At 53.0% G+C, this 21,380-nt stretch overlaps 6 protein-coding genes across 6 annotated transcripts; 4 read left to right on the top strand and 2 right to left on the bottom strand.

Annotated features, from left to right (window-relative positions):
- Positions 1-377: 377 nt before the first annotated feature.
- On the top strand, positions 378-3,773 carry GT037_006934 (uncharacterized protein; the record flags this gene model as incomplete). Its single annotated transcript, XM_038931981.1, has 5 exons — positions 378-555; positions 610-767; positions 820-913; positions 965-1,193; positions 1,244-3,773. 5 exons carry the CDS (start codon positions 378-380, stop codon positions 3,771-3,773), a joined length of 3,189 nt encoding a protein of 1,062 aa, XP_038785453.1.
- A 4,389-nt stretch (positions 3,774-8,162) lies between these two features.
- On the top strand, positions 8,163-10,145 carry GT037_006933 (uncharacterized protein; the record flags this gene model as incomplete). The annotated part of the gene is made up of 3 exons (XM_038931980.1): positions 8,163-8,218; positions 8,269-8,425; positions 8,493-10,145. 3 exons carry the CDS (start codon positions 8,163-8,165, stop codon positions 10,143-10,145), a joined length of 1,866 nt encoding a protein of 621 aa, XP_038785452.1.
- Positions 10,146-11,021: 876 nt separating this feature from the next.
- Positions 11,022-12,236, top strand: GT037_006932 (EF-hand; the record flags this gene model as incomplete). The annotated part of the gene is made up of 5 exons (XM_038931979.1): positions 11,022-11,081; positions 11,132-11,558; positions 11,610-11,751; positions 11,813-12,094; positions 12,158-12,236. The coding sequence occupies 5 exons, from the start codon at positions 11,022-11,024 to the stop codon at positions 12,234-12,236; spliced, it is 990 nt and encodes a 329-aa protein (XP_038785451.1).
- A 1,530-nt stretch (positions 12,237-13,766) lies between these two features.
- GT037_006931 (uncharacterized protein) lies at positions 13,767-14,736 on the bottom strand (the record flags this gene model as incomplete). Its single annotated transcript, XM_038931978.1, has 2 exons — positions 13,767-13,955; positions 14,017-14,736. The coding sequence occupies 2 exons, from the start codon at positions 14,734-14,736 to the stop codon at positions 13,767-13,769; spliced, it is 909 nt and encodes a 302-aa protein (XP_038785450.1).
- A 954-nt stretch (positions 14,737-15,690) lies between these two features.
- Positions 15,691-16,506, bottom strand: GT037_006930 (uncharacterized protein; the record flags this gene model as incomplete). Its single annotated transcript, XM_038931977.1, has 1 exon — positions 15,691-16,506. One exon carries the CDS (start codon positions 16,504-16,506, stop codon positions 15,691-15,693), a length of 816 nt encoding a protein of 271 aa, XP_038785449.1.
- A 1,260-nt stretch (positions 16,507-17,766) lies between these two features.
- On the top strand, positions 17,767-19,326 carry GT037_006929 (uncharacterized protein; the record flags this gene model as incomplete). The annotated part of the gene is made up of 1 exon (XM_038931976.1): positions 17,767-19,326. One exon carries the CDS (start codon positions 17,767-17,769, stop codon positions 19,324-19,326), a length of 1,560 nt encoding a protein of 519 aa, XP_038785448.1.
- Between the last annotated feature and the right edge of the window lie 2,054 nt (positions 19,327-21,380).

The raw sequence follows: 21,380 nt of genomic DNA, 5'->3' as shown, positions 1-21,380 counted from the left end.
GGAGAGCCACGACTAGCTGTAAAGGGAGGGCTTGGCGGGGGGCAGGGATGGGCGATTGACGGGCGTCGATTGGAACTTATTTCGCTTGAACCCTAAGGAGCCCTGCCTGAGGGCAACTGCCTCGCCCTCCTCCTTTCCCGCCAGCAGCAATCCACCTTCTCGGCCGCTGGAGCCCTGGAACCTTTTTGCAGTGCCTTTTTACACCTACACTGCTAACACCACAGGCATATTCGCAGAAAAAGCAATTGAATAGCACCAGTCCCTGCATCGCGCTACCGCCGCGTCGCGCATCCACCTCAGAGCGCAACTGCGTCACCCGCTACAGGTGGTAGCGATTACACACGGGACGCCCGCCAGACACCCCGCCATACGCCAACATGCCTTTCTTCAAGAGTGTCTTCCACTCAAAGGATAAGCAAAAGGGCGCCAAGACTGCCCCCGAGCCCGTCGCGCCGCCAAAGCCTCGCTGGGAGGAGTCGTGGACGCGAAAGGATGTCGCTCCAGACGAGATCCAGGAGCTCATCCACGTCTGCACACAGGAGATGAAGTCGAGGGGTATGTGGGAATGCTCAATTGGCACTTTGCATCGTCGTTGCTGACTCCCAATAGCCCTGGACATGCCCTTTATGCTTCTCCCTTTCCGCCCCACCTCCGACACGAGCGCCTCCCGCAACTTCATACGCAACTTCTTCAAGGCCGCCTACGAGGGCACGCGGCAATACTCAGGCGAGGGGCTGGCGCAGGAACTGCGTCTCACTGAGCCATTGGTAGGCCGGCCTATCTGCACCCCCACATCGAGCAATGCGCTGACGTAGACAGACGCTGTGCAGCATCATTAAATGGTGCTGGAGCAGATTGCCCGGCGGCGTCGTCACCTGGGACGCTTATGAGCTCTTCCGAATCGGCGAGTCTGGTAAGCTGGCACCAAGGACATACCCCTGATGGCTGCTGATGTCATGTACAGATTCAAACTTCGCCCGCCACGCATTCGATACCTTCATACCAATCAGTGTCGACTCCGAAGCTCGCAAGCGCATCATATTTGACTTCTTCGATCTGTTGTCCTCCGTTGCAGCAAGGGGCAAGAGCAACGGTATGGGTGGCAGGAAGCTCTCTCGTCTAGCTGGATGGTGGGCATTTGAGTTCGTCGAAGACGGCAAGGGCTTCGATGGTGGCTATCGCACATGGGAGAAGTAAGCATTTCCATCCATTACATGTGAAGTACAAACTGACTTCACTGTAGGGCCGCGGATGCTGCCAGCCATCTCTTCTTCGCCTACCTGCGATCGCTATCTCCAGATATGAACGTAGTCGGTGGCATTTCAGCTTTGCCTCGTTCTCTCCAAGCGCTACTTACCCAGACTGAATACCCTCCGCAAACGCCGACCCTCATGCAAACGCGCACAACCAAGGTTGTCATGATCGTAGATTCCGTTTCGCCTACACCGTTCGCCTTACTGCGTCGCGCAAAGAACTTCGAGTACCGCGACGACGACAGAGCGCTGCAACAGTTCTCCGCTTACGAAGACACTGTCAAGGCTCTGACTGATGAGTGCCAGAGAGTACTCAAATGTATTGCAACAGCCAACCAGTCGACAGTGTCGGCAGACCCTACGACGCCAGACCCGTCATGGTCCCGCTTTGAAGACTTTGGGTTTTCAGGCATAATGGACAGCTCCAGCAGTACAAATGGTGCCTTGGTAGGGGGTAGCCCACGAGAGTTCTCCAGTCTTCGATCAGGGCCTCACTCCAACAATACCGACTTGGGTCGCCCTACCACGCCATCGTGGGCGGACTTTTTGTCCTCGGGCTTCGCCGACGAGAACAATCAATCTCCCCCGACTACTCTATTATTGCCCAACCAGAAACTCCCACCTCTAGGAGAGAACCGTGTACACAGCTCCCAGTCACACGTGCGAAATGGTCTCAACGAAGATGACCTTGAGCCTGGCGAGTTGGCAAGCATAACCAAGTTCGACCTCGACGAGACCTTCTGGTGGGTATGGATGATTAGTCTGGCTTCCGAAGAGACTACTGATCGCAAAGCCGCCTTTGGAAGATGCACGTTGATTGAAACACGTATCCAAGGCGCAAAGTGGCTAGTCATGGAAGAGCAAGTCAAAGGCGCATCTCCTGGTCCTGAGGAAGGTGCTTACATCGCCGAGAAAAAGTCCAAATTCAGCTTCACAAGGCGTGGACGACTTGGCCGCAGAAAGTCGACCGGCAAGAAGCCCACCCCGAAAGAGCCCTACAACCGGACAACTAACAATACACCCATGAGCAAGACCAGTATTGGACCAGATCAACACGCGAGGATACAGGCTGCTGCAGCAAAGCTGGCTAAGAATGAGCAGGACGAAAAGGATGCAAAAGAATTTGCGCAACGCCGAGGACGTAACGACGATACCACATCAGTGAAAACAAACAGTGTGCTTACGCTGCAACCACATCTCGTGAATGAGGCTGGTCCGGCCATGCAGTGGGACAAGAAGTTTGGCGAAGCCGCGCTTGACAAGGACGCACTTCGCGCCCAGTACCTGGGAGATGTCACTGCCGGCAGAGGCTCAAAGAGCAATCTCATGGCATCTGCTAATGGTCGCTCGTCGCCACTACCTCCAGAGGTGTCCAACCGCGATCTTCCCGCGCTACCAAAGTCCGAGAGAGGAGAGTCACGCTCACCAGCTCGTATTGATACCAAGCCTACGGAAGCATCTGTGACTCCGGTACCTTGGCCAAACGACTCGCCCACTCAGACTCCTCAGCAGCAGTCGTTCCCTGTTCCAGTTGCGCAAGACCAGTCCACTCCCATAGAGGAGACGCCCTTCGCAACGCCGCTACCCGTCTCGGACGAGAAGTCTGTTCAGTCAGGCACGACTCCGAATCAGCACCCTGCCTTGAGGAAGGCAGTGCCCGAGCGGAAACCAGTTGTGGCTCCCCAGCCCAAGAGTCGCGTCAGTGAGGATCACGGAGCCGCACCTGGGAAGAAGATCTCACCAAACAAATTGAAGAAGAAAGAAGGCGGTGGTTTTAGGAAGCTATTTGGGAGGAAGAAGACTGAGACGCCTGCAGCAGTAGCTACAACAGCACCTGCAGATGATTCATACTTCCAAGCATCTGATGCCCTCCGGAGCAACTCCCGACTTGACGACCACCAATCCAATGTACGAGAGCCATCGCCAACCTACACTGATGATCAACCCGAGCCTATGCGAGCGCCATCGCCACAACATGAGCCTAGCCCTGCGGCTTCGTCCGGTATTGTGGAGCCAAATCAAGCTGGCGGCCCTGTGGCTGGCGGTCCAGCAACACAACAAGAGATCGACCAGGCCTTCTCACGATTCGACCAAGGCCCGATGGAAGACATGCCTGCTTTTGCCCCTGCCGACGACGAGAGTGATGACGATGCCGCTGCTGCCCCAACTGTACCTCGTCGACAGATGCAACAGACGAACCCTAGAACCCCAACACAGCGTGCCCCAGAATATGCGGATGACATCTCGGAAGAATCCGTCGAGTTCACAAAGCAGCAATCGCCATCTCAAGATCGATGGGCACAGATTAGGAAGAACGCTGCCGAACGCGCAGCGAGGCTGAGTGAAGAACAGGTTCGCCGTAGCCGAAGTCAAAGCCAAAGCCAGCGGACTGACGAAGGCGAGACGAGTGGCGAAGAGACCATCGAAAGCCGCGTGGCTCGCATCAAGGCGCGTGTTGCCGAACTTACTGGCAATGTTGATGGTCAGCCGGGCGCAGGAGCTGGCGGAAGACAGTGGTAGAATGCGCATTGTAAGGCTTCCAGTACGTTATTGCTCAGAAATCTGCTAACGATTGCCCAGATCGTCCTTTAGCATCACATACCCCATCTGTTTTCCAAGCGTACAAAGAGCTCGATACCCTTTCCAAATTCGACTTTCTGGTTTTTTTTTCTTCTACGACAACCAGCATAATATGTGCTTTCACACTTAATACCCGTCAGCGCCATACATTTATGTCTGACATCGGCTTGTTTTCTGTTCAATCTGTATCAGTTTTCGATTTTTACGTTTTGCTGAGATACCTCGGGAGGAATGTACATCGTTGTCTAGGTACACATATTTGTGGACATGCACAGTCATGCGGTCACGTATGTTCGATGACCGACAATATATACCATCGCGGAGATCACGTAGTATGTTATATGTTAGAGAAGGAGGTGCGAGCTTTCGAATATTTAGTCAAGACGTTTTGCGTAGTGCAGTTGCTTAGACGTGCGCAAGCTTGTGATCCGGTTCTGCTCATGCCCCGTCACTGTCACTTTGATCGTGTCATCTTGTCAGCACTCGAAAATGTGCGGCCGGTGCTTCTGAGAAATCTGACCCAGCACAAACAGGCTCGAGTTCTTTTCTACCTTTTTCTTTCCAAACAAATGCCGAGATATACTGAGGCATCATGTCGCTGCGCTTTGTTTGCTGTGGCTGTCTTAAGGAAAAGTTCCTTTTCACCATGACACATCATTGTAGGGGGTTCAAAGGCTCAACCACTGCTAACTGTAGTCTCTCAGCCCACTCAATAAGGTATCTCGTCCTATACAGATTACGTCAATAGCAGATTTTTGCTGTTCCCTCTTGTCACATGTCTTTCCGTTGTGCCGAAGTTTGGAGTGAAGAGAGTGTACTTTCCGCAGACGTGAACGAATGTACTTGGTGTCAATTTTTAGGCACAACCTCTCCGGAATTCTATAGCTGATCAAATTCTGCGAAAGCGAATACTTTTATGCCTCATCTTCCACTCAGAGAATTTCCCATGTAGTCCTCTTTCTGCTCGGCTGGCGAAGCGATAGCTGCTCGACTAACTACTATACTGCTTACGGCAGACGCTGTAAGAAGACTTCTGGATAGACTCGAAACACCCAACATGTTGAGTTGTATATTAAACCATCTGTCCCATCGCCGCTCTCTTGATAAGTGTGCCTTGACGATTTCTCGTAGGCACCGACGATGTGGAATAATTGGCAGTGGAGATCTAGGTACGTCACCGCTATTCAACTCGCCTCCATTAATCATTATTCTTGCAGAATTCAGGATAAGCTGTTTCTCTGATTGACTTCCTCAGCAATATTTTCGATCCTTCAGTTCGTCGCCAGCCATATCTAACCTACAACCATACCATTCTGCCAACACCCAAGAAACTAGGAATAGTTCCTACATGGAGTATAATGGTTTTTGGAATGACTGACCTCAATCTTGGATGAACTATGTTAACCAGCGTCTATGGTTTTAGGATCTGACCTCGATATTCTACTCGACGCAGGAGACGAAGATGATGGGACCAGGGGGGGGAGAGTTCTTTGATCTAAGCAACTATAGCATGGATCTAGATGATGCTCTCCAGGCAGCGTGCTTCATGTGAAGAGCTCGCTTTTACACCACACCGAGGCACTTAGAGATTGCATTTCGCTGACCCACTCTCCAGAACGTCCTGACCTGCCATTACAATCTGACAGCAGAGCGCCGTCCATTCACCAAGCTAATGCCCATAACTATTCCAAAGTATGCCGGGAGCACCACGAAGGACTGTGGTACGAATTCTTAACCAGCTTCGAGACCGCCTCAAGTGGGCGTTTGTCGTCTACCGCTGAGACTACAGTAACGATGAAGCCTGGAATACCTTTGTCAATGGATGGGCTGAACATGTCGAGCGCGAGCTCCTTCGCTAGGATGCAGGCCATCTCATACAATCGCTCATGTTTACGGTCAAATAAGATCCTACCACTCTTGATGGTGCCACTGTAAAGCATGTGCAAAGGTTATCCACTGTACGAACGGAATCTCAGGAAGCAGAAGAAGAATGGCGGGTCACTTTACACAACGGCTTCCGAGGTGCTCTTAGGCATGACTACCACACACAAGTAGATACGCAGGCACTTGATGGGTGTCTGATATATGAATGGTTAGCAGAGAAAGAACGGTTGCAGTTTCTTGAGAAGAACCGATCCTGCATTTGGGCAAGCCGCATATGTCCGCCTCGTCAGGAAAATCAGGGAAGAGCTTGCTCCTCTAATAACGAATGAGAGAGAAGAGGGGGATGGTCGAAACTGAGATGAGATGAAGATCTTCTTGACATGCTCAGGACATCGTATTCGGTAGGCTATCATGAAGGTCGTATAGGCCTACTTCGTTCTGAGGTATCGCCCAAGAATAACGTCCGAGCAGGGTACCTGCATTTACCACGCGTTCTTCAGCGAGGCACAGGTCTCGGATTGGGGCCACAGGCCATGGCGGTTAGAGAAATTGGAAGCACGAGGGCCAGCGTGCGGCCCAGAATAACAAGAGATCTGTGTACCTGCATCAGCCAGGCCTCTGGGAGGGTACATACGAGGTACTGGTCAGAAACAAAGGAATGGCTGCCGGGTGGTGTGCGTGTGAGACTAAGAATAACAGCCGAACGTGTACCTGCATCTGATAGAGAGTTAGGCGCGCCGGGCCGCCTATTTTCCGGTGAACGTCACCTTTCTTTGATGGAGTGACGCGTTGCTGAGTGATGCCGGTATGTGTGATACTTCAATTAGAATGGTGAAGGTTGGTGGTGGAGAGATAGAACCGACAGCTCGGTGCGGCGCATTCGCTTCAGCAGGTGAAGTCAACAATCACATACACTAGCATCCTGGCCGTGAAATGTACGCATGGGGAAGCACGAGCTAATGTGAAGTGGGGAGAACATATGGAGCTGGCGGCTAGGTGGGTGAGATCATGAGAACGGGAAGAAACAATGATGCGAGTGGAAAGAATAGACGAACAGCAGCTTAGCAATGTGTAACATTCTGGAGTGTTGGTCGTGCGTGTCGAGGTAAGCTGGGTCGATCAGTCAATCAGGTGCAGTAGCAGGTGCGTCATGCCAGTGGTAGATGTGGGTTTGCGGCATGGCCTTCTAAAAATACCGTGTTTCGGACATGGGAGGTAGTCGCGCTAGGAACCGCGTGCTGCGAGTTTTATTCCAACTTCAACCTTAGGACATGGAAGTAGATACTGGAAACAATCTGTTTGGATGTTCTTGGATCGTCTGCCGGGGACATGACTGCATACAGATGGACGGGGACTGTGAAGATGGATACCTTTGAGCCGTCCCGCATCCGGTGGGGAAGCGGGGCGTTCTCGACGGCTGTCCATGATGGATGACTGCGATTGCAGACAGCGAAGGACTGGTTGGCGGGCCACAGCTTCACACAGGGACTGCCTTTGCAGTAAAAGAAGCTAAGGTTTGAGAGAAATGATTGACCGAATGCTCCGCCATGTGTCGCTAGCAAAACATTGCTCGGGAAAGGGTGCAAATGGCGCACCGGCAAGTGCAATGCCGCACGCACAGGGAGCACCGAATGCCTCCGCCTTCAGTCGACCTCAGGGCCATGACTTTGGTCATGACGTCTGCAAGCGCCGACATGTGTTCCCGCTAGACATGGCACGCAAGAATAGCGAGCGACCCCCGTCCGAATGCTGCAGAGCCGGTAAGATTGTCTTGCTAATCTGAGAGTACCCTCTGCAGTCAACAGGGACTGCCGTGAAGAGGTCGTGAGTAGCGCGATGCCGGTAAAATGGCTGGTCGTCTCATTCTCATACTGTACCGCATCAAGGGTCTGCTCTGCCTGTGTGAGGCCGCTGGACCCCAGCTCTGATATGTCCTTAAAATAACTCAGCTGGGCGTCGCAAGTGGAGTAAACAGCCTCGATGGAGTTAGGCAGGCCTGTGATGATTGACAGACAGATTGCACACCCAATTGCAAGGGGACAGCGGACGTGGCACCAGGGCCCAAACCCAGCAAATAACCCATAACCGGGCATATTAGCGATCGGATGGCCTGGGCTTTGCAGACGCCAGATTTCTAAATATAGGGGCGCCCACCCACTCCATCATGGTTTCCTCTGCACATCACGTTCAGAGCCTCACAGAAACTGTGAGAGCAGCAACCGACCTTTGTGTCGCGCATCACAGCCATATAGCCCTGGAGTCGCGAAAAAGAATTGCCCATCCACCGCGCCGACTTTCGCCGCCCGCCTCTTCCTGCTGCAAGCGCTGAAACGCTCAGCGTCTTCGTGATCACGCCTCGGCCGCGCAAGCTAGTACTGTCTTCTTCAGTTCCTCGAGACATCACCGTCGCTCCATGCGCTTTGACGTCTAGCATCGCCATCCACCATGGGTCGCAGAAAGATCGAGATCAAGGCCATCAAGGACGACCGGAACCGCTCCGTGTAAGCCAGCTGCCCCAGACACATTGCGATCAGCCACTAACACGCCATAGAACCTTCCTCAAGCGCAAAGGCGGTCTCTTCAAGAAGGCGCACGAGCTCTCTGTGCTTTGCTCGGTAGACGTCGCCGTCATCATCTTCGGCCACAACAAGAAGCTCTATGAATTCTCTTCCGGCGACATCAACGAGACCATTGGCCGGTACCAATACGTATGCATTCCCTGCTACCCTGGACAGAGAGTTGCGCTAAAGTACATGACACTGACAGGTCACGCAGTATGGCGGAGCACACGAGCACAAGGGCCCGGAGGACTTTATGGGCAAGAAAGATGGCGACGACGACGACGACGATGAAGAGGGCGCTCTTCCCCGAGACTCGCACACCCCGCCCGAGCACTCGATGATGCCCCATCACATGCAGCACCCGCAGTTCCAGCACATGAGACAGGGAGCGCCATCAATGTCTCCGCCAATCGGCAACGGCGTCCCCTTTCAACAGCGAGGTCCCTCTCCCCAGCCTCCTCACCACCTATCGCGACCCAACTCGAGAGTAGGCCACATTCGCAGACCGAGCTCGAACCTCGCGCCGCCCCAGCCATACCCTTCGCAAGCCCCTCCACCACCCAATAGCTATGCCTACATGCCGAACCCGCCTTTCTACAATCCGCAAACTGCCCAGCAAATGGCCCCCAAGCCTCAGCCTACTCCACCCGCCGCACAGTACCAATTTACACATCCCATGCCTACGCATCCTCAAGTGCAGTACATGCAACAAGAGCAGCAACGTCGGCAGTCAATGCCGCCTACTTTCCAGCAACAGCAGCAACAGCAGCAGCAGCAGCACCATCTTCAGCAGCAAGTGCAACACCAGCATCAACAAGAACAGCAAGCGCAAGCACAGGCACAGGCACAAGTGCAACAACAGCAGCAGCAGCAGCAGCAGCAGCAACAACAACAACAACAGCAGCAACAGCGACTGTCCCCGCCCCCTCCACCTCCGCAAGCCTCTCAACCGCAGCAAGAACTCCCGCAACAGCCTACGATTACTGTCCCGTCCCCCACGCAACAGAACGATTTTCAGAGTCCCCCTCTCCCCCAGCCGAAGCCACTACACGCGTCCGCCAGACACAGCATCTTCACACCAATCGACGACAGCCAGTCCATGCTCGCTGCGCATTGGGGTAGCAGTAGCAATTCAAACCTGTCTCGCAGCGAAGCGCCATATATCAAGCAAGAGAACCGTGCTCAATCAATTGATGTAGCCGCCATGTCACGACTGCAGCCGAATGGGGAACCAAAACCTCAAGCACAGCCTTCACAGCTACCTGTTCAGCAACCACCGCAGCGAACGCAGTCTACATCCTCAATGCCCACGATCCCTCCTCCGTCACGAACAAACAGTCTGCGCATGGGTGGTGAAAGCAAGCCAAGATTGAGGGTGCAGATCCCGAGCGAACACTCAGATGCTGGAAGTGCCACGGCCGACTCGTCTCCAAAGGACTCTGGCACAACTGGCGCGACCCCAGGACGAAGCACTGATGCGTCGCACTCCTCTGGCGTAGTCCTGCCTCCTCCGTCACCAAGCGCGAACTCGCTTCTCAGTGCAGGTGCAACTGGCCCGCCCAACCCCTTTGCTCGTCCGCCGCCGCCATCTAACAGTAACTCATACGGTAGCCGCAACGACATGGAGACGCCAATCTCAGCACTTCCCAGCCGCTTTGTGGAGAATGGCCTCCTTCCCTCGCCCTCGAGCTTTTACCCCGAGTGGGGTTTTGGTCGCGACTCCAACATGCTGCCGAGTCCTTTGACTTTCCAGACACCCGTAGCCCCGAATGGACCCAGCTTCGCCCGTGACGATTCGGCGGAGCGCAAGCGCAAGACGTCTGATCAGGGCTCGGATGACGGCAACCAAAAGCGGGCCAAAACCTGAGCAGTGCAGCGGAGTTTGAAAAGTTGTTTGAAGCGACAGTCTTTCTCGCATGGCTTATTTCCACGGCTATGCTGTATTTGTACCCCATACTTGGTGCTTCTATTCCGGTCTTTACTTCCTGAGGACCAACAAGCGATGCTCGATGCATACTATACTTTTGCTATTTTGTTTGAAGGCTTTGTAGAATTTGGGTGCAGGGGCGTTGGATACCCACGATGATTGTCGTTGTTGTCAACTACTATTTTGTCTCTTTTCACAATTTGACGGTTGCACATGGACCCTGATGGGTATACCGGTTATGGCATGACGAACCATCAGAGTCAGGATATGTACTTCTTTGTAAATAATACCAATGAACGGCTTGGCTTAGTCCACACAAACAACCAGGGGTACCCCATTATACAAGCTCTGCGTGACTCGACAGCAACTGGCCGAACCCTCGGGAAGCGAAATGTTGGCAAGAAGGGCAGGCTCAAATTTTGCGTATGCTGCGTACTGATTTGCCCGTATTCGTATCGTGGTAGACGTTCCCTGTGATGTTGACCGGGCACGACCTACTGCGTCATAGGGCCAAGCCGACTGCCCCGCTGCGCATACGCCTTGCCCAAGAGCTCGCCGTTGCTGTCAGCCGCAACCGGGCTGTGAAGGGCGACGTTGGGCTTTGATCGTTGGAGCCGCATCTTACTCGGCTGATCATAAAGACTTTGTGCCGTAAGCTACTAGCATCTCCCTGTGTTTTGGAGTCAGTTGCGCGCCTGACGATTGCCTTCGCTCGCCGAGAAGCTGAAGCTTGGTGTCACATTCATATATCATCAGCCCCGACACGTTGCGACACTCGCTTTCCACCTCACAAACACTCGACAAATTGATCCCATCATGGCGTACAACAAAGGCTTCAACCCGGACAGGCTGCCTATGCATGCAGAGCCTGAGCAGGTATGGCATTCAAACATTGTCGACGGGCATGCAAGACTGACGTAGACCAGGCTGCTGCCATGATGTCGCAAAACGCACCTGCAGCCGCACGCCCACCGCGCACAAGCTCAGCGCGTCCGGACTACAACAAACCTCCCCCGCCCGTTCCCAGCGGCCAGAGATACGACACCCGTCCAGATGAGCGCTATGGCGGCGGTGGGGGACGCGGCGCAGGAGGTGGTGGATATGATAGCAGACCCCCGCCAGGCGCATACAGCGACACGCGCTACGACAGCCGGTACGACTCGAGACAGGACAACAGAATGGCAGTTGGGTCGCCTCCACCCGCCAACTACGGCCATGGACCACCACCACAGGGATATCATGGAAGACCGCAGTTGGCGCAACAGTCGAGGCCGCCGCCCACGCCTGCGCCGCCAAGGGATGCGAATGACCGCGAGGCACTCTGGAGATTGTTCGGCGCCGTCGACAAGGACAGTATGTTGTAGCCACGAGCCTGGTCATGTACTATGCTAACGGATGCGGTAGAGAGTGGTGAGCTCACAGAAGCTGAACTGCGGACTGCGCTCGTCAACGGAGATTGGACACCTTTCGACCCACACACTGTCCGTATGATGATTCGGATGTTCGACACCAACAGATCTGGATCTGTCAACTTTGATGAATTCTGGTACTTGCTCTTGCCCCCTTTTCTTTCTTTTCAGAATTTAAAGCTAAAACGTCGCTCACAGTGGACTATGGGGATTTCTCTCTGCCTGGCGCAGCCTCTTCGACCGTTTCGATCAAGATCACAGCGGTAGCATATCCTACGCCGAGTTTAACGAGGCCCTCATTGCCTTTGGATACCGCCTTTCCCAGCAGTTCGTCACCCTTCTGTACCGCACCTACGACCGCGACGGTCGCAATGCACTGAGCTTCGATCTATTTGTGCAAGCGTGCATTAGTCTGAAGAGGATGACGGATGTGTTCAAGAAGTATGACGAGGACCGTGATGGTTATATCACACTCAGCTTGTAAGTGGTCCAAATTGAGGGCTTGGAACATGTTCTCAGAATCATGGCTAACTGTATTTGCAGCGAGGAGTTTCTCACAGGTGCGCAAGCTTTATTCCTCTTCAACTCCATTTCGGCCACCACTGATACCGGACTCTACTAGAAATCATCCGCCAGCGATGAGTAGCAGGAACACAAGTACGCGATTTTCTCAACACTTGGATATGTTGCCAAATCGGGACCGCCCAGCATTATCCCATCGTTGCAGAGGCGGACAGATCGTCTCTACAGACCACTCATAAGTGACCTAGCGCGAAGGTGCATGATGGAAAATCTAATTTGGTGTTCAAACAGTGCGGGAACATGCGTTGTGTTGGTCGGAAACCAAGCACGCTTGATGAAGGTGACGAATTTAGATACCCGTTTAATACAAACGAAAGTTTCCATACCACATTTGCGTCTCTCTGACTAATTGCTTGTGCTTATCGAAAAAGGCAGTCTACCAACTCGGAAATCTATTTCTCCATCTCCTCTTATCCCGTCGGCTGCCGTAATAATAATCATCTTCGTCGGGCTCAGCATCGTAGCTTCTGACCTGTCTTCCCGAGCCGGCATGCGTATATAGATGTTCTCGTACACCCCAACCATCGCGGTAGCCGTTGTAGTCGAATTCTGGACCGTAGTGGTATCTTCATCCTCATTGTCAGTGATGATCGAAAAAAAAAAAGACGATATGTAGAACGACGTATGCTATTTAAGTGAGATGGTGAGAGAGAGTTGCTCACGCAGCACGATCATAACGATAACTATCCGGGCTACCTAGTGTGCCGCGGATACTTTGGCAACGACGCGGTTGGACAGGTCGCCACGGCACCATCCTTTGTGTTTGTGTGTAGTATTCGTTGAATCGCGCGAAACTGGTACCTGTTTGATTTTCGTCCAGAAATCAGGGTACTACGGGGTATCTGGACTGGTGGTTAAGGTTGTGGTATTTCAGTTATAGGGTTTGTAGAAGAGCGATCACAATGCATAATCAAGTCGGATTGCTATATACCGTGATAGTGGGAGCGTGACTGGGGGGATGGTGATGTGTACTTGGGCTGGCATGGTGAGGTGTCGAGTACGTGCTGCACATGCCCTATGGACAGGGCGGAGGCGTGTCTGGAGACGGATGAGCACGGCTTGTCGTGGACGACAGACGGTGAAGAGTTCATGTGCTGCAGGATATTTTGTCCTTTACTGAAAACCCTTCTGTCACTCTTAACTGACGATGTATAAAGGTGCTTCTTACAAGTATTGTACAAGGCAAAGTGCTTTTCACTCCGTATCGATAGTATAGGCAGGAAGGGGTGAAGGAGTCATCCGTAGCCTTTCTAAAAATTGTTTGATTAGGCTGGTGTTTCATAAGAGATAAGGCGAGGTGCACGAGCATGAAAAGTTGATGTCCTGTATTGAGTATGTTGATTCAAACAGACTATGGGTATACAATCTTCTTCAATCGCTAGATCCTTGTGAAACACATTCTGGTATCTTGGGGTATATGACAAATTTAAGGAAAGACATGAGCTCGTTCGTGGGAGTCGTGAGAAGAAAAGGAAACCGCTGTACTCCAAGTATCGCCCCATCGCGACACAACCAATTTAATAAGTTCAGAAGCGCACAATGCAATCTTCAACTTCCTACTCCACTTCCTCTACACCTTGTAGGGCTTGCGAGCGCGGCGAGAGCTATGCTCTTTACCGCCAATGCAGAAGCTAGCGACCCAGCCAAGGACCGCAACGAGCATGAGTGCGGTTGCAGCCCATGTTAGAGCAAGGAATTTACCGCCCCAGTTTGCGCTAAGACCAATGTCACTACCATGCTTGTTGATGATTTGGGTAGCCTAAAGTAGAGGTATGAAGTTAGTTCATGTCTCACATGCGCGTTGTACAGTCAAAACTTACCTTGATCATAACGGCAGTGACAAGCGCGCTCGCCAATCCAATAGCCAGGAACGCAAGTGTGGCGAGAAGGAAGTTGACACATGGAGTGAGTCTTCCATTCCCGATGAAGATTCCAAGAACGCCAGTAATGAGCGTGATAAAGATAAGGCAGATTGCGATGACGTAGAGAACGAACATGGCCGCCATGAGCGCGTTGAGTGTGTCGATTCCCGTTTGAATATCATCTGGCCATTGCAGGTCTTGTAGGGTAATGTCTACACCCGTCCTGTTGAGCGCATCCTGGATGATCTGGGTAGGGTCGAACTTGTAGGTAGCCCTGCTCTTCGCGCACTCGGTAACGTTCTTGCTGATGTCGCTCTGACTCAGCGTTGCATTTGCCACTTCTCCAGGCTCATACTGTCCTTGGCAGTAATTCAACATGTGTGCCGAGTACCAGTCTTCGACACCAATGCGCTCGCGGAGCTCATCAATCTGTTCATTGATCTCGTTTGTGACGCTATCGGTGATGGAATCAGGGATGAGGTTTATAATCGATGAGAGTGTAGAGTCGGAATCTGATGTTGCAGAGGAGATGAGATTTTGCCCGACAGCAGAAGTGTTAAGTGTGAGGAGAGAGTAATCTTCCATGAAACCCTTCTTGTGACCCGCGAATAGGCATAGGAATGAAAGTATGAGGGCGGCGGTACAGCAGAGCACCGGTAGTATAGCGATAAACCGCATCGTCGTGGTGTTATTGACTTTGCGATTGTGGTGTAGATGTGTGGATAGTCGCGATCGTTTTAGATGCTACTAGTGAATGGCGTTGTATTTAAAGAGCAACGAAGGGCTAAAACGCAGACAAAAGACAGGAAGCGATGGATGGTGAGTTGTGTCAAAGACGATAAAGAAAGAGTCAACCACTTATACGTGACGCGCAAATACAAGCTTGCAATGCGACGACCGCGCAAAAGACCCACACGTCACTCACTAGGGCCCAGCCATGGCAACAAGCGAATAGCAAACCTGACCAACAGGGCCTCAGCCTCGAGATCAACGTCTTGGAGATACGAATCAGGGCCTATTCAGCACACTGACCACAATGTTGACGTGTTGCTGGGCGTATGTTGTTCAGACCCTGGAACTATGACGCAACGTAGCGCTAAGCGAAGCACTGGTGCAGGGGTGAAGCAGGTACGACTGCAGTATAATAATGCCTAATTTTTTTGGTTGGTTGACAAGGGAAGGTTCTGAAGAAGAAAAAATGTCAGAATGATTCATCCTGTACTGACTACAAAGGTGTGGGCAAGAGTGCAGCGCTTGCAAATGTGTCAGCCACGTGGATGTGGGGTGCACAGCCGCAATGTGCGCGTGCGAGTACGAATCGACAAGACTATGGGTGACACAAATAGAAACTGGATTCAACAGAAGCACATTTACGTGAGCAGACGCACCATGGCAGACCCAAGATTTGACTGTCTAAATCGTTTGTATTCGGGTCCGTCGCTATGCTCCCGTCTTCTATTCATGAGGCATCGTCTATCATGATGACCGTAAGTGCATTACATTCGTGAGCGGAGCAGCCTGTGCTCTCAGATTTTTGAGTGGAATCGTCATAAGGGGTTGTGGTAGTAATGTGATGTTGCGCGTCGCGCTTTGGTGTTGAGTCGAAGTCACTTGGCTCGGTGCTACCCAGCCTCATGACGGCGTCTTCTTGGAGTGGTTTGCCGGTTGGGCTGCCGACGATGAAGCAGCGCTGATGCCATCCGTGAAGGGAGAGTATGGGGCCGTCACTGAGTGCGGGGGTGCTCGTTGGCCAGACTTTGTGCGTGGAGGCTCAGCAGATGCTGGCCACTTCTTCTGCTCTTCATGGATCTTGTCCAGTGGTTCTCCGACTACGTGGTACTTTTCCCAATTGATGGGCGGGCATCGCACGATGTTCTGGGGCTGTGGTATCGCGGGGAACTTGGGTGGGTCTGGCTTCGCGTCCATATGCGTTGAGTCTTTGCGCATGTCTGCGCTATTGGTGTCTTGGTCATTGCTACGTGACGAGTCGGCCAGACCCGACAGCGTTGGGGTGAGTATGTCCTGGTAGGAATGGGAGGCGTGGGCTCTCTGTTCCTGCAGCGACTTGACGAAGGTTTGCGGGTCAGACACAGCGGCTGCCTTGAGCTCCTCGAGGGCCTTGAGATCGCGCTTGCTCTTTTCGCGCTGCAGCTGCAGGAGCGATATGGCGGATCGCAGGGCGATGGCATCCGGGTTCTCTGTCTCGGATATGGCGACAGAGGGCGGCTGCGGTCTGAAGGTGGCAGTGGGCGGAGGGGCAGGGCGGGGTCGGGGTTCGGTGCGCTCCACAGGAGCTAGCTGGGCAGCAGAAGCTGTGGGCGTGAGAGGTGACACGGGCGGGCGGTCAGGAGTGGGCGACTTGGAGCGGTTGCCAGAGTGCTCCGAGGCGGTCGAGGCGTCGCTGGACGAGACTGGGCGCGTCGTCGTGTCGACCAGGAGCGCTGGCATGGCGGCGTAGAAGGAGACGTCTCCAGGCGCAAAGCCGGAGAGTCGTGGCAGGATACCGATCGGCGACCACCCTGCGGTGAAGGTACGAGGGCAGACCGCGCAGAGGCCTAGGAGCTGCTGTGGTAAATCTCCGGCGTAGTTCGCCGCGAGGTGGCGGCGGTTAGGCGCTGTCTAGACTTGTGCCTGGGCCGTCCATGCCAGATGCGATTTGCGATGGGAATGTCGCAGTTATCGACACGTCGCGATTTGGTTGGGAAGAGTGTGCGGAGCCGGCTGCGGGCGAGAATTTCTTTGGCTGGCAGTCGGCTGGACGGAGAGCTCGGAAGGAGTTCCATGTCGTCTAGGAGACATATGTACCCGAACATGGATGCTACTTCGGCTTCAGCATGGTATACAGCCCCGACGTCGCTTACACTGCTCTCTGGCCGTGCGAGCCATGCTCAGACAGCGACTGCGTGATGCGCCGCTTGTCGGCAGTCTCTGCAGACGACTCGGTCATGTCCACTCAGACGACTCGGTCATGTCCACTCGGTCTACGTCTTGGTCGAGCAGAATGCCAACTCCCTTGGGGACATAGGAGACAAAGTAACAAGCTAAACACGGCACCGGCACGACGCAGCAGCGTCAGTGCGCTCATCTGAAGCTGCTGCCGACTCAGAACCGACATAACGGCTTTCGCGATCTGCCCGTCAGATTGCCAATTTCTGTCTCTCAAAACGCGTCCATCTCATCCGGCGGCATATTCGCAGATTCACGCAGCCGACCGCCTGCAAGGGTCAGCGAGAGAGAGCGAAGCCACCCATGAAATCCACCACAACGCCATCTCCAGCCCGCCAATGGCGTTGGTCTGATAGACAGTGCCGTGTGCATGGCCATCTGGATCAGTCTCCATGTGTGTAGCGTACCCGCGCAGGGCGGCGTCCTACCACTGTGAGTCGCTCTTGCTTCTTCCTAGCCTTGCGAGCCCTCAAATGCGCCTTCTACTTGCAGAACTTCCAGCTCAATCCAAGCACGCCCGTTTACCTCACCACCCGTCCCGTCCTGTCATCAAACCGTCCCTTCTGCAGCTGCATTTTATTCCTCGCAATGCCACTCAAATTCCTCTCTTCTCCACCCTCGACTACCATCCACTACCTACCTCTACCTGCATGACATGCGCCACGCCTTAGCGACAGCCTGCCAATCAAACGACGATCAAACTGGCACCGACTAGCCGCTAAACCCTAAACGCCTACGCGACCGAAATCACTTTCCTTAGCCATGGCTCCGAGTGCAGACTTAACAGCACAGTCCCCGCTGGCGCGCATGCCCAAGCTGAAGTACAGAAACCCGCTGCCGGCCGACAGCCTTTCGATTGCCTCCGACACTTCCCAAGACAGTGGGCCCCACTCTGCATATAGTCAAGAGCCTCCCGCGACCCCGGATTCAAACGCTCCCTCGAACATCTCCCGTCCTTCCTTCGAAACTACCTCCGTGACGTCATCCAGTCTGGCTTCCATATCCTCCAGCAACTCTTCGTCAAATGGCTCCAAGTCATCGAAGAAGAAGAAAAAGGGCAGCTCCGTGCTCGGCTTCCTTTCTCTAAAGGAGCCGTCTCAAGTTGCTCTGGAGCAATTCGCCGAACAACAGCGCAAGCAGAATGCCAACTCGGGAACATCCACACCCCAGTCCAGAGCCAGCAGCAACTATGTTGGCCAGAAGCTCCCGCCATCTGTACCCAAGGTCAATTCGAAATGGGACGGTGTCCCCGAGTCCGTCAAGAACCGCTACTCGACATCAAGCGCATCAACCAAGGACAATAGAAGCAGCGTTTCGTCCAAGGGCTCCTTCGGCTCGCCTCTCAAACATGCTCCCTGGAACGAATCCAGATTTTCGGTCATGACCGACGGGACTCGTAATCCACCAAACTCAGTCGCCTCCATGTCCTTGTCGAACCTTGCCATGCGAGACGAAGCTTCTGGACTCGGATCCTCGCCATCTACCACCACGCTCCCTGAGATGTCTTACTACTTCCCTGACGATCCCGCTGTATCTGGCGCGTTACCCCCAAGATCTGAGAGCGCAGGCGCAACGTACGATTATACCTCACAACTGCCAGTTCGACTGTCAGACTCAACTTCAAGTGACCGTCCAAGCATGGACGGATCGGTAGACTCCAGACCGCATTCACCTGCTTCTTCAACGACATCAACGGATACAGTTGTCATGGATACTGCAGATACCATCTTCAGAAAACTCAACGACCGACCCAGCCAAGGTGCATGGGGAAGCGGTGCACATGCCGTTCAGTCACCTACTGAGGACATTTCTGATCATGTGCCTGACTCACATGACTTTCTCTTCCAACCCCAGCCTGTCATCGAACGCCGACAAAGTGACCCGCCCACTATTTACGAGTCGTCCCTGGCTGCATCGTTAATCCCTCATTATGCCCCTCAACGACCAGCTCAGAATTTCAGTCGGCCGATGGCAACTAGGGGCCCACGACCAGTTCAGCGCTCTACACACATGCCACACTATAGGAGGACGCCATCAGCCCCAGCGCTGCCGACCTTGTACGAAGCTTCACTGGCTAGCACCGACGATCTTCGACAAGATCGCGACGACGAAGATGACGCTGATTCATATTCGATTGCACCTTCTACCATTGCACCATCTGAGCTCTCCAAGCATTGGTATGAGTCTCCACGTGAACGCCTAGGTCTGGGCAGACGCCTTCAGATAAATGACGTCTCACCTTGGGGGGAAGAGAGAGAGGCCGCAGGTAAGCCCAAGAAAAGTCGATTGTCGATGTTTGGGAAGGCTGTGTCCAGAGGATAGGCTTTGCGGGCAAAGCTTGCGCATTGACTGACTCCCAGTGGGTAGCTTCGCGCGATCCCCAGCGATCATCGACCAGTGCCACACCGACACTCGTGTCCTGATACGCCAACTCATGTACAAACTTTTGCGATTAGCGATATCCAGCATTTTCCTCGCTTCGGCGACCTTCATGTACGGCGGCATTTCTGGACGCCAGTTTCTCCAACATAGATACCCATTTCACGAATCTTACATACCCGCTTCTTAATAGCTACGTCAATCCGCATGGCCCTCTAGGTAATGTAGTGCTTAGTTTGTTTTCTTGTAGGGCTGATCCTCATTATGATCGCATTCCGATCGGGGTGTCAAGGAGCTGCGCGGATCGCGCGTCCCTTGGAAGCTTGGACATCAGGGACTTCTCACATCACATCATGTGGCGCACTGTAATGCAACGTTTTGCGTCCATCACATGCTTTTCATGCAAGCCATGGCCTCACTAAGTGACCCCTTCAGACCCTGTATTGCTTCTGCCGCCGTTCTTCGGCCCCACAGTTGGCGCATATGCCTCGTGATCGCCAGGTCCGTCGAAACCTTAACGACTAGATCCACTCCCTTGCAGTATCGCGAGAGCACGCCTTTTTACCTTTACATTTGGCAGGCCTAATGTGATTCGCCTAGCTGACTTAATTCAATGCGATCAGTCAATATCCAGTGAATCAACTCAGTACAGTCGCCGAGCAGGTCAGCCCGCATCTGGTATATAACACGATCCAATAATACACAGCACATCTACTCGACATTCGGATCTCACATAGCACGTTATGACATGTATCTTCTCCCTCGGCTGACCTGCTGCGCATGTGACAAGGCATGTATTGCCCCTTTCGAAATGTTCCTTCCATCAGCCTGAATAAGTCATGATGCCACTAAGCTGATTGCCGACGTACACCCACTAAAGTAGCTTTCTCCAGATCATCGTGGAGTATCGTAGTACCCCCTTGCGACACTAGCCTAATCGACAAGGCAGATCCGACCATCTCCGGGTTACCCATGACCAAGTGTCGTGTTATTTCCGAAAGAGAGAGCGACTGTCCATACACTGGTAAAGATACTTCTTGGTTAACAGCACTACCCCAATGTGAACTTTATACATGGTTTCACGATGGAAGTATATGCGAGCTTCAAGGACGAGTGACAAGGTGTGACACAGACTACGCGACCCGTCGCGAACTTGGTGCTGGAAATGGATTGGAGTGGGAACATTTTCGGGTATTTGGAAGAGGAGAGCGTATAGGATGTGCGTTAGTGGAGCCGGCATTCTATATTTGCATACACGGCGAACAGTGTATAGATATCGATCGCGAGAGCAGAACTGAGCACGGGGTCGACGCGTGTTCAATCTTAATACTATGGCAGTGATCAGAAAGTTTCCCATCATATTCAGCACCATCATTCTTTATTTGACCAATAGTTCTTACCGGTACCAGAACATGAAGTGTGTTTGGTGTTCATCTGTACGCGTCCTGTGCTGGGGAGGTGATATGATCACATTGGAGAAGAACTGTTGGTCAACTCTCGAACACACAAGAGTGGATCTTTTGGTTATTTTGAGCCAAGGCCCGAGGTCCCATCGTATGTCGTTCGTCCTTCCCTGCTACCCCCGCATGCCCTCTAGTCGCTCCATAACCGTCTTCTTGATGAAGCCCGTGCCATCTCGCGTTGGGCCAGCACGGAGACTCCCACATTCATAGCATTTACAACATTCCGTTAAACCCCATGACGTACCACGTTCGCACCTTCTCACTCTCTCAAGTCAGTATTCAAGGCCATAGTGTAGTGTTTCGTCTTTTGAGCAGTTCGGTATGCGAATGGCTACGTTGCACACTTTTTTTCAGTCAGTGTATGTTGATGCGGTATCGCTTGTGAAACGGACTGTAGCTGGATGTCCTTTTCACCTCATCATTCCGGAACTGAATTTCCTTCACGTGAAAAAAGGCTACGATGTCGCCGCCGGCAATCTACTTATCTTCTGTGCGGAAGTCTCTGAAACAGGATATATTGGACTTGGAAGTTGT

The sequence above is a fragment of the Alternaria burnsii genome (assembly GCF_013036055.1).
Source record: "Alternaria burnsii strain CBS107.38 chromosome Unknown 731, whole genome shotgun sequence".
Classification (NCBI taxonomy): domain Eukaryota; kingdom Fungi; phylum Ascomycota; class Dothideomycetes; order Pleosporales; family Pleosporaceae; genus Alternaria; species Alternaria burnsii.
This window is presented reverse-complemented; position numbering and strand designations above follow the sequence as displayed.